This window comes from Talpa occidentalis, unplaced genomic scaffold, assembly GCF_014898055.3.
Source record: "Talpa occidentalis isolate TD23 unplaced genomic scaffold, MPIMG_talOcc4v2.1, whole genome shotgun sequence".
NCBI lineage: Eukaryota > Metazoa > Chordata > Mammalia > Eulipotyphla > Talpidae > Talpa > Talpa occidentalis.
Window position 1 is genome coordinate 119,800,607 of NW_026555331.1, and position 12,776 is coordinate 119,813,382.

General features: G+C 40.2%; 1 protein-coding gene across 2 annotated transcripts in view; it reads right to left on the reverse strand.

Moving 5' to 3' along the window:
- CCDC146 (coiled-coil domain containing 146) overlaps positions 1–12,776 on the reverse strand; it is a 92,812-nt gene that overhangs the window by 29,032 nt on the left and 51,004 nt on the right. For both annotated transcript variants that reach the window (XM_054692504.1, XM_037511083.2), the window contains exons 3-4: positions 3,539–3,621; positions 1,083–1,292 (exon numbers count right to left, since the gene is read on the reverse strand). In XM_054692504.1, the coding sequence (XP_054548479.1) occupies positions 1,083–1,292; positions 3,539–3,621 (293 nt within the window). The remainder of the gene's footprint in view (positions 1–1,082; positions 1,293–3,538; positions 3,622–12,776) is intronic.

Consider the following 12,776-nt stretch of genomic DNA (forward strand, 5'->3'; position numbering starts at 1 on the left):
TAACTCACTGGTGAGCCTGAAACAAGTTTAGATGGAAAGATAAAAAAGAACTCAAATTCTAACCTCCTCCCAGGATATAATTTTTTTGATTAAACTGGCCTTCTTCAACCCCCAGTAGAAAAAAATAGGCCCCAAAGAGGGGATTCAAAATCCAGAGCTTGCAAGTTCCTCTGATGGTCACTTTAGTCATTTGCTGCTCTCTGGGAAAGACTGAATGGTGTAAGCCCTGTTAGAAATCTGCCTCCTCTTACAAGCAGCCAGAGTAATTTCTGCTACCTTAAATGGTAACAAATTCTAGGAGAGGTGGTAGAGGTGTCTCTCCAATAGCACACGGCACACCACATCACAAAACAGATATTAGAATCATTTTTAAAATAACAAATAATGTGATTTGCCAAACAAACTCTTCCACTGACTTGATACTCCACAGGAGGAATATTAGAAGAGATGTGGAAATAACATTTGTCTTTCTAGCGATACATATGACATCTTCTAGATTTGGGTAAGTAAATGTGTCTTCTAAAAGGATATAAATTTCTTTCTTGCTCGCTCCTAGGTAATAGCTTAGTAATAGGAGAATAAGGATGACCACGTGGTGTGGTCCTGCTCCTGCATTAGAAGAAGAGAGTGAGCCAGAGGGGCCCTCAGCTCACCAGCTGGTGTGAAAAGCACAGGGTCCTCACCACGCAGACACCTGGCCTGTGCCTCAGGGAGGATAAGGGGCCGCCCTCTGGGCCAGAGAGGGAGAGAGGTGGTGCCAAGTCCCTGTGCTGTGGGGTGTGTTCTTTGGCTGCAGCTACCAGTGCTGAAACATGGGGAAACACAGCAGGGATCTCCTTTTCCTGAGCCAGTCTCCCAGTCTCCCGACCTTTTATCTCTGAGTTGGGTAACCTTCCTGTTCGGAGACTGCCTCTTCCATGCAATCAAGGAAAGAACAAGGCTTTGTAATCATTTTAACATTGCTATCTCATACTTATCTCTACCTAAAATTACTTCCCAATTTGGTCTAATTTTTCTAATTTCATGTGGAAACACCATTGCTTGTGCTGTCTTCCGTGTGCTTGACAGAATTGTGTACTTACCTATTTAACCTGTACTGATTGTGGGACTCTCTTTCCTTCGCTGCATTATATTCATTTTGATACTTGAGAAGTTGTTCTCTCATTTTGGAGACCTCAGTGGTGAAAGCCTCTGGAAAGTTATCAGCTTGCTGTAGGTGGAACTGCTGCTGTTGTATTTGTTCAGTGTAGCGTTTGGCATTCTGCAGTAGCTGGATCTCTGACTCTTGTGTGCTGGGTTCCATGAAAACAGAGATTAGCATAATGAGAAGATTATACCTCCCATACTCCTAGCGGCTCCTGCAGGGGAGGGATCATGCCCTCACTGCTCCCTGTCCCTTCCATTCCCAGGTTCAGTTCAGTTCTGTGATATTTTTGTGACAAGTATTACATTTGTACTAGAGGTGAACAATCCAGCAGTGGGGGACAGATGTAATAAACAGCTGGAATACAAGGTGGCAAGTGCTATCACTAGTGTTTAAATCATAAGGTATAAGACAGCAGAGAAAGGATTAAATTGGATGAGAATGTAATGTTTGCTCTTGACTTTGAAGGAAGATTTGACTTGCAAAGGTGGGGGAAATAGGAGGAGTGGATGGATCCACCCTTTAACTACCCCAGGCTCTCTCAGATTCATGAATTCTCCCAACCCAATTATAGGAAAATCTTCCTCCTTGAGCTAAGAAAAGATAGAAAGTTTTCTAATGACACTTTACTAGGAAACTAGGAAGAAAAATGTTACTATAAAAATTATGGGCATAAATTAATTTATAAATATTTGATCATAACTTCAATCCCTGGCTATAGCAGGACTTGAACTCCACCGTAGAAGGGGATTTCTACAACCCCAACTATAGTCTATGGGTTTGGGTTTGGTCCTATCTAGCAAAAGGGTTAAGCATCTGACAAGAGGCAGATTTGAATGGACATGGAAAATGGACCCTTCTAGAACTCATTCAGTTATGCTGCAAGTTAGATCAGCTCTAGCCTTACCAGAATATTGAGTCATCTTTCTCAGAAACCCAACTACCGCGTGGTAGCCGCCTCTCCCTATTCAGAAGCGATCCTTGCCCCTTCCTATTCTAAACCTAGGGGCTCTTTCAGTGCATGCTCCCCAAGTGTCCTCACCAAGAGAAATCTTCAGTTCATTTGCAGAAATGCCAATGACTTGATTTCAAGCCTGTTTCAACTGAAGTTACCAGTTTCACCCATTTTTCCAAGCTTTAATACGGCATTTTCTCAGTAACATCCAGGGAACCATTTATTGGACATGATCTATTCCTAGTTCTATGTTAGATGTCAAATAGCTAACACTGCATTGATAACGTATATAATTTCCATTAGAGAAAGCTGAAATTATTTTTTTCAATTCTGTTTTATTGTATGCTAATATATTTTGTAAATCTAAAGATATCTGATTTCGTTATAGTATGAGTATTCAACTCCAGAATTGTAAGGAATTATTTGGCCCACAGTACTTGTTATATCACAGAAAGATGAAAGACAAAGTGGTTTGCATTCTAATGAGAACTTACATGGTGATTTAGCAGTCGTTAAATGGAGTTTCTATGCATTGCTGCTTTTCCTTGGCCTGTGATGAAGCTATTATGCAAGGAGATGAAGCAGAAGTTGGGGAAGAGGAAGAAAGAGGCTTGAGGGTGGTATGGAGTAGCACCAGAACACAAAACACCCCTTCCTCATTCCCCTTCCCTCTTGCTTCCCAATGGCTGACAGCAGGACACCTTGTTGGATTATTTTGTGGAAGCCTATTTTTCTGACCTGCTGCTGACTGGATCTTGGCTAAGGTGAGTAGCCTGAGCTAGGAGAAAGAGATGAGCAGTAAAGACAGAAGTCTTAGTAGTCACCGACTAGGGTTGTTACAGGACCTTACTTCTGAGAGGCAAAGAGAGCTGGAGGCGAGAGTTTTACAGGAGCACCCTTAAGCAGATAGTATCAGTGTCCCTCCAAGATCCCCTAGGCCCATGCTGGGGGCTACCTGCTGCTCTGCTGACAGTTTCCATACATATCAACAGCACCTGTGTGCCACTGCCAGAGAGCTCTTGCTTTCAATGGAAGAATGTTTGGCCTCTCAAAAGGTCAGCTAGAAGTGCTTCAAGCTTATCTCCCCATCAGCAATCCTTAATCAAAAAGGGATCAAAATGAGTGGACAGATATCCTAGTTTTCTCACCCTTTAGTTAGAAAGTTCAACGTGTGTTCTGCACAGTCACTCGGAGGGTCCTGAGCAAAACTGAGTCCCAGAAGCCTGAACAGTTAACCCACAGAATTACATATCCTCATCTAGATTCCTCCCTTTCCAGTCTCACTTCCCCACTGTCTCACGATCATTTCTAGTATCACTTCTCAGACTACTTGAAGTCAAACCCTTACCTCAAGGTCTGCTTTTGGGAGAATGCATTTTATATCACAATGAAAAATACACATATGATAAAAGATGTCTCCACATTAGAAAAGAGCATACCTTATCACGGTATCATGCAGCAAGGTGTACTTAGCTTTTAACTCTGCCATTCTGGTTCCAGGAAGTTTTCCCATAGAATGCAACTAGCAAAAAGAGAACACAAGGTCACTATTAGCCATCACCTTCCTGTAGATAAAATGGAGAGACAGATATCTTATGAAACATCAGTTAAACATTGGAGATGAAATGTGTGAGGCAATGTGATATATCAGACAGATGCTAGATGTCTGGAGAAATTAGTTCTAATTCTATTTCACCCCTGGTAAGCTTTGTGTTTTGGGGCAAGTCTTTTTACTTCTCTAGACTGTGATTTCTTCATCTGTAAATTCAGGGAATTGGGTTAAATTTTTCCAATTCTAAAAACCATATTTCTTAGTTTAGTAAACAACATGAATCAGTGTGGATTACTAGGAAACCTATTTATAAGTTGAGAGAACTAATAATTATTTGGCATCTATTATAAGCAAGTGTTGTGCATCAGTGATTTTATTCTCAAAACTGTTTTGCAGAGGGATTATTTCCATTTTAAATTAAAGTTTAGACAAGTTAAGTAACTTATTCAGTTACAGAACTAGTTAAGGCAGAGTAAAGATTTAAGACCAAGTGAACCAACTTTAAAAATCCATGTACCTTGATGCTTCTGCCTCTACCATTAAAGAAGCAAGGAAGCTATTATTTGTTGCTTTTTCATTGCTACCAAAAGAATTTTTGATTTATTGACTTAGGTTGTAAGTAGCTAATAGACTTCATAAGACAACATCAAACACTGATGTTTTACCATAATACAATGAGCATCTGTGTAAGGTTTGGCTGACTGAACTGTTAATGACACAGTATCAAAAATAAAACTCAAGAGAGGATTTGTGTTTTTCAATGCCCTGTTCCTCCACAGTACTTCTTGAATTTGTCCACTTTCCTCTTCCCTCCCTGATCATCCTAGTCCAAGTCACGTCATCTGTCAGCTGGACTACTGTAAAATCTCTAATTTGTCCCTCTTCTCATCACTTCATTCTAGCTTTCTTTATAACTTCATTTCATAAGAACACCTTCTCTGACTTCTATATTTAAGAGATACCCTCACACACCATGTATCCCCAAAGAACTCTATACTTCATAACATATTAAAATCTGCAGTAATAAGTTTATATTATTTTAGGGAAATGCTTTTCCTCAACTAGTATGTAAGCACCATGAAGAAAGGTTTATCTTGTTCTTCACTGTATTCTCAGCCAGTAAAATCTCAGGCACATGTAGATATTTGGTAAATCTTTGTTGAGTGACTGAGAGATGCACAGGCCTGAGTCTACACAGTAGGGTTTCATTATCTACCCAAATCAAGGTAGAAAAATATTGTTCAGTGCACCAAGAAATCACTTCTTTATGAAAGTTTTTGAGATCTTTTACAAGGTCCATACAAGATGGTTCCAACCCCAAAATGCTCATTTTTTTAATGTATGGGTAAAATATGGTGCATAGGATTTTTAAGACCTTTGAAGTCTTACATCAAATATGTTAAATGTGTTTATATGCTACTTTAAATATAATTTATATGCAATTTTCTAAGTTTTGAGTTGTTACTAGGCTGACCAAATGTTACATTTTAGATATTTAACTAAACACAATTATTTTGGTTCTACTGTTTTCTTTTGCATTTTTGAGCTAATAGGTAATTATTTCAGGTCTCAAACATTTTAATTGGTTCCACAAAAGGGTATAGACCACAGGCATTGTGCTTTAATGTATAACAGGCTTAAAAAAAAAGCCTTTTCATAATAGGCACTCTTAAAAGAGAAAACCTACAATGAAAGATGTGTGTGTGCACATGTATTTGTATAATATAAAAACCTTGTGGGGGCCAGTCTTGTAACTAGCCAACAATGTAGTTATTGGAGGTAAGCCATTGGATAAGGTAACTATGGACTCATAGGTACAAAAATACATAATAGTATTTAATTTGTTTTTATGCTGAAAAGACCATTACCTTCCACCTAGGGCACTGAATTATGCAAACAAAAGTGAAGGTGAAAAAGGCTCTACCCTAAGGTGGACTCACAATTTGAGAAGATTAAAACAAAGAAATCACTGAGCTACACTCAGTTGTTGGTAAATAACTAAATTTGGTATTTTGAAATTATTTTCTTTGTTTTACATTAAAGCAAAAAAGTATAATTACAAATTACACACCACTTCCAGGAGGTGGAACTATTAGAATGGTGGTGTGAAGAGCTCATGAATTCTCTCCCTCAAAGAAATATTAATTACACTGGTTAAAATTATATAAGACAATCATTTAAATTCTCTGGAAAGGGACCTAAAGGCATGCAAGCCATTGAGAAATACTTACTCAAAAAGTTCTGCTGAAACTCATGGGAAACTATGACATCTGAACCACTAGCTACATCCACATCCCTAACTTCATGTTGTGAAGAATTGCTCTGTGCACCTAGGCAGCCCACTACGCGCCCATCTCTACCACCTTCTTACTGAAGATGTACTTAGGTGGGTGGGGTAGCTCCAGAAAGTGCTGCACTCACCCTCCGTGCCCTCACCCCCAGCTCTGCGTGGTAGAAGCTCTTTGCTGGACAGGCAGTTGCAGCAGTTCATCAGTGCCATCCGCATTGCCCAAGAGCCTGCTATATAGGGAGAATCTGACAAGGCAACCTTGAATATGAGTCCTGCCTCTCCAGTTCCTGCAGGTCAGGGTGGGGCAAGTAAGCTATGGAGAGCTGCAACTCTGCCTGAGGGTGCTCACTTTATTTGAAACAGTATAGAATGTCCCTGCCCCAGAGCATTGTGAAAAACAATAGCTATTGCAAGGGTGGCCAATAAGAGGAGACTAAATGCTTAGTGATAGCGGTAGAGGCAGACCTCCAAAAGTTTGACAGAGAAATCAGAGCTAGGAGCTAAATGTAGAAACCGTCAGAGGGCCCTGTAAATTCACTCTGACTGTGGCCCTGAAGGCTATGGAAAAGCTCTAGGCTGTAACCACTCAGGAGTGAGCAAGAGGGGATCTTCTAAACTACCTATCCATGAGTTAAAGGCCAACTCCCTGAATTTTGAAAGTGGTTCCTAAGCCACATACTGACTCAATAAAAAAGGATAAAAATGTTATTGGCTCATTTTGAAGGTTTCCCAAAATATTAAAAAGGGATCTACCATGTGACCCAGCAATTCCATTCCAATTCCACTAGGTTATCTACCCAAAGGAAACAAAACACTTTTTGAAGGGAAACCTGCAAATAACCTGTGTTACAGGGAAACCCTGTAACCTGTGTTACAGGGAAACCCCGAAATAAAATGGGTTGCCTGACTGTGGGTCCTTATGTAACAGGGTGGCCCCAGGAAAGGGGGAGGTTCCCTGCCCCACCCAAGGGAGGGTGGAGCTGAGCAGGAAGAGGAGAAGCTGGAGAAGAGACTGAGGAAGGAAGCAGGATGGAGCCAGGAGACCTGGAGGAGGCGCATGGAGCCTAGAGACATGTGAAGAAACTGCGCTTGTCTCTTGGTCATGGACTGGGTGACACAGATGTGGGTGAGACCCATGGGGAGGGGACAATGGCAGCTTTTATCTTGATGTTGATTTTGCTCTTTTCCTTCCGGGCTTGTCCGGTTGTTTGTGACCCTTTTCTGTGGGTCCCCACTGGAAGATGCTTTAGACTTGTAGCAGGCTTTGGGGCCTTGTTCTGGGCCGATCCCATATGGATGGACTTTTTCCCACGAGGGGACGGGTCACTTTGGATGCTTCATTTAGAAACTAGACTCTTTGCCTTACCTGTATTGCTTCCTAGTTTTATTAAAGATCCTTCCCATTAGTCTCATGTGTTTTGTGTTGATGCGGCGGATGGCAGAACCCATTTAGAATAGGCAGGTTTGCGGGGTTTGGGCTGCCCCCTCTCTGTCCTATAACACTTATCCACGTGCTTAAAAAGGGACTTATTAATGCTCAATTGCAGGCACACACGAAAGGTTAATAAAAGGTTTATTTAAAGGGAAGGGGAAATGAGGAAATGTACAATTCAGGGAGAAAAGAGGCAGATAAAGTTTTAAATGAGTCCTAACCATTCCGCCCACCTGGAATCCCAATGGCACGCTGAGAGCTGGCGGAGAGCCAAGAGCCATGAAGCCAAGAGAGAGCCCCAAGGCCCACTTGTCTGGTTGTATACCAAACCTGGCAGTTTAACTCGGCACTCAGTTCCCAGAAACCCTCCCTTTGATGATGATGGGATTTGTGCCTTGATGGCTTTGGTCTGGAGTAGGGGTGGAGTCCCCACAGCCCGTATGGAATTAGCTCAGGACATCCTTTCCGCCTAACAATTGCAGCAATGTTTACAATAGCCAAGCTATGGAAACAACCTAAGTGCCAAATACAGATAAGTGGTCAGGAAGATGTGATATGTATACATTATAGAATACTACTCAGCTAGCAAAAGAAGATAGAAACGCTTGTCATTTGCAGGAGCATGTATAGAGCGGGAGGGGATTATGCTAAGCAAAATCAGTCAGAAGGAGAAAAACAAATATCAGATGGACTCACTTACATAAGCAACACAGAGAAACCAAACAAAGTATCAGATAAAGCCAAACTAACAACAATCCCTTGAAAGCTGACACTACCAGCCTGGAGGGCAAAGAAGAGGCGTGAGTGCAGTAGACTATGGGCATGGACTGTGGGTGCTTTGCTGGTGGGTGTGGTGTGGTAACAACACCTGAAGAGGGAGATCCTATATCTCTAAATCACAATGATGTAAACCACTGTTAGCTCAATAAAAAACCAAACCAAACCAAATAAGCACATTCACTGATTAAGCAGTATCTGATTCTAACCTATGTTGGTGCAGGGGCAAACAGCAGGAAGCCAAGCTTAAAAATAAAAAACAAGGAAAGGATATCTAAGCAGAGATATCAGAGGCTATACACTAAGGGAGAAATACACTTCACAGAATCAGTCCAGTTAAGTCACTAAACACATAAACATATGAGCAACAATAACAACAACAACAAAACAGCAACAATAAGAAGCCCAGGGAGCACGAGAATCCTGGGCATCAGAATCCAGAGCATCAGAATCCAGAGCTGCTCTGTTATATGTCCAATTGTGAACACAAAATTATGAAACTCACAAAATAGGGGGGGACAAGGCAGAAACTGCTATTTTGGTACAGATGTTCAGCTTAATAAAGACTTCAAAGCAGGTATTATAAATGCAATCAAAGAATGAAAGGAAACCATATGAAGAATAAAAAGAGAGAGTAGAAAAACTGATCAAGCAGACAGAATCTATGACTATGGGTTTTATATTTTATTTTGTGCTTATCTGTATTTTCTAATTTTCTCCAGTGCATGTGTCTTGGAGACTATTTTTCCAATGCATATGCATAAAAGACTTAAAACATGCTTGAAAATGACTGCTGGAAACAATAGCAATTCAGAGTAGTGTTGTTGTAGAGCAACCCCGATACAAAACGGGGTGCCTGACTGTGGGTCCTCACCCGCGCGCTTAAAAGGACTTATCAATGCTCTACTGCAGGCACACGTGAAAGGTTAATAAAAGGTTTATTTACAAGGGAAGGGGAAATGAGAAAATGTACAGCTCTGGGAGAAAAGTGGGAGACAAAGTTTTAAATGAATCCTACCCGATCCGCCGATCAGGAATCCCAAAATGGCGCTCTCAGGGTTGGCCGCCAGCCAGGAGCGGTGAAGCCAGGAGGCGAGCGATCACGAGCCAGAGAGCGCCCAAGGCCCACGTGTTTGGTTTTTTATATCCAACCTGGCTGCCCAACTCCACCCTCAGGTCCCAGCCACCCTCCCTTGGTGGTGATGGGATTTGTCTTTCCCAGAGTCTTGATGGCTTTAGTCTGGAGTGGGGGTGGAGTCCACAAAGCCTGTATGGGATTAACTCAGGACATCATTTCCCCCTAACAGTGTGATGAGATCCTAGTGGCAGAAACAGGCAGATTCTAGCTCCGATGTGATGAAAACTCAGCTGTATTCTCCCTAAATCGAGCATAATCTGAGAAGCAGTGGATTGAAGCCTGATGGCAGATGGGCCAAGGATACATGATGGCAGGTTTTTATGACCACAGAAAAAGCAGGAAGGCTAAAGAGGTTTCCTTTTCTACTTATTGTTTTCATCACTCCACTAGCCACACTGCCTTTGGTGCCTAAGAATATGTGAAGAAAGCAGATTGGTCAAAGTGTCAGATACGTCTTTGTAGTTTCTGCATAAATTGGAAAACATTGAATCATGGATGTTCAGAACAAGAATTGATAGTTATCTTTTATTTGGTCTGCTTTGCTAAAAGCAAATCTCTTTTATAAAGAAAAAGATCAAACTGTAAACAATGAAGTTTATTTAGCCTACTTAAAAATAAAAATCATATTTTGGATATTATGAATATCCATTAAAAGGTGGCTTTTCTGTAAGCTGTCTTTAAAACAGGCCTATCTCTGGTTAGCAACTTCAGACTCAATTCTAGTAGATGAAATGCTTCACTCATGAACATAAATAAGGGGAAAATCATTGCATTTTCACTCTGCGTGATACAAACAGGTAAAGAAACAAAGTTGGTCATGGTTTTAAAATGCAGAATTTAAGAAGCAGAGCATAAGGCACAGGCTTAAATTGTTAAAAAGTATACACTATAAAAGGTTAGATATAATATCAGCAGTTCATAAATATGATTTTGTTAGGGGGAAAGGATGTCCTGAGCTAATTCCATACAGGCTTAGTGGACCCGCAGCCAGGCTACCCGTTTTATATGGGGAGTTCCCTGTAACAATTTCACAATAGATAATTGTGTTGCTGAATTGCCTTATTGGTAACTGAGGCTGGAAGGAAACATTTACTCTGGAGCTAAAAGTTTAACAAGAGCTCATGATTCATAGATGACATGTAATAAAATGGAAAACATTTCAAAAATTGAAATTCTAGGACATTCCAAGGAAAGCAGTAGTTCAGTAAGAGCTTTTACCAAGTGAACTTATGTGGAAGGGAGTCAGCATGAGGAAACAATTAAATGTTTGTGTGGGTGTCTGCGGGGCAACCAAGGTGGCGGTGATTATTGACCTACTCTTTTTATTGCCTCTTTGATATCATCCCCTGGTTTAGTTTCATCCTGAGAAATAGTTGGCATACTTTGGGAGGTAGCTTAAACTTGAAAGCATAATTCCTTACCATCCTTATCTTCCTCTCACCCTCTCTTTCTCACTGTGAGAAGTAAACATAGCCATTTGAAGTAGGTTCCAAATGCAATTGAGTTCTCAACACTGATCCATCATTCCTTTTGTGTTTCCATACACCTAACCAAAATTAGACCACCTAAACTCATCCTACCCCCATCAATGTGTCATTTATCTACAGCCACCCCAACCCTTAACTTCTTTCCCCAAACCTTGAAAATATCTTCCTTTCCTCTGAGTTAAGACCATGCATTCACCTTTGCTCTTAAATCTATAGGCTCCTTCCTCTTTCTAGGCAAGAAATCACCTTCTATACCTTCTCTCCTCTAAAGTCTCTGCTTCAGGACCTCCCTGGTGGCACAAGGGGTTAAGCACTGCCCTATGAGGCAAACTCTGTGGCATGAGTTCGATCCCCAGCCGGCCAGGGAGAAACCCACATGGCACAGCAGACCTCTCCTGTCTCACCCACTGCTCCCCTCAGCAGTGTATTTCAGTCAGTCTGCCTGTTCTGTTCCCCACTCTGTCTCTGGTGAATCCTCTCAGCCCCCCGCACCTCCGGCCTGTACCCCAACTTTTATGCATAAATAAATAAATCTTAAAAAAAAAATAAAGTCTCTACGCCATTCTTTTTGCTGTCTCAGTTAGTAAATCACAAACAGATTTTGGCTTGAATTCTAACTCTACTACTTTTTAACTATGTAACTTGAAATAATATTTCAATAATCTATGGCTCAGTTTTTCAGTTGAAAAGAGACAAAAATAATCTCTGATTCATAAGACTAAAGTGAAGACTAAATGAATATATGTAAAATATTTATTATAATATCAAGTGAACATATAAGAGCTTAATGCCAATTATTTTATTAATATTATTGACATTATCTTCAATCTAAAAACTTGCTCAAGTTTTTCTCATTTAAAAAACAAGCCGAAATTGGATGCTATGTTCCCACCTAATTACCCTTTTTTCCTCTGCTTTTCTCTTCAGTTCAGTTTTTCTCAAGAGTAGTCTCAGCTCTTTGTCTCTACTCTGTTACCTTCTAGTCATGCTCTAGTCCATGACCAGCTGACTGCCTGGCCATTACCAAATTGATAAGCTGACCAATGACATCCTTGAGACTCTAATCTGAGTATTTCTCTCTTTAATACTGTTTTTCAGTAGTTTATGTCTTGGTGTGGTTTTCTCTAGCTTGAGGTTTGTTCAAAGTTTGGGATCTGTGGATTTATGGTTTTCATCAAATTTGAAAAAATTTAGGTGTTATTTTTTCAAATATTATTTTCTATCTTCTCCTTCTGTGATTCTAATTATTCATATGTTTGGCCACTTGCTGTCCACAGATCACTGATGTTCTGTTCATTTTTTCCTTCCAGCCCTCTTTCTTTGTTTCATTAATGCAGTGACTTTCTCATTGACGATATTATATATTCATCATTAGAAGTTTGATTTGGGTATTTTTATAACTTCTACTATTATGTTCATGTGTTCCTCCACCTTTCTCCAACATATGAAATATGTTAATATTTTTAAATACATATATTTTATATCTCTTTTATAATTTATTATAAAAACAAAAATATATTTATAATAGCTGTTCTAATGTCCTTGTCTAATTTTATTCCGTGTTTACTCCATTGATTGCTTTTTCTCCTCATATTAAGTCATATTTTCCTACTTCTTTGAATGCTTACTGATTTTTGATTGGATGCCAGACACTGTGATTTTACACTGTTGAGAGATGAATTTTTTCGGGTACCCCTTTAAATATTTTTGTGTTTTTTCACAGTGAAATTACTTGGAAACAGCTTGATCCTTTCCAGGCTTGCTTTTAAACTTTGTTAAAAAAGAACAGAATAATCTTTTGTATGGGGCTATTTGGTCCCACCACTGAGTTAATACCCTGCTACTCCATGGCCATGTGGTAGGATATCTTTCTATTCTGGATGATGGGAACACAATCTAGTCTTCGACCTGTATGAGTGCCATTTACTGTTCCACCCAATCTTTTCTAGGTGTTCTTTCCCAGCTTCAGTAGTATTCTCACATGTATGCACTAATCAGTAT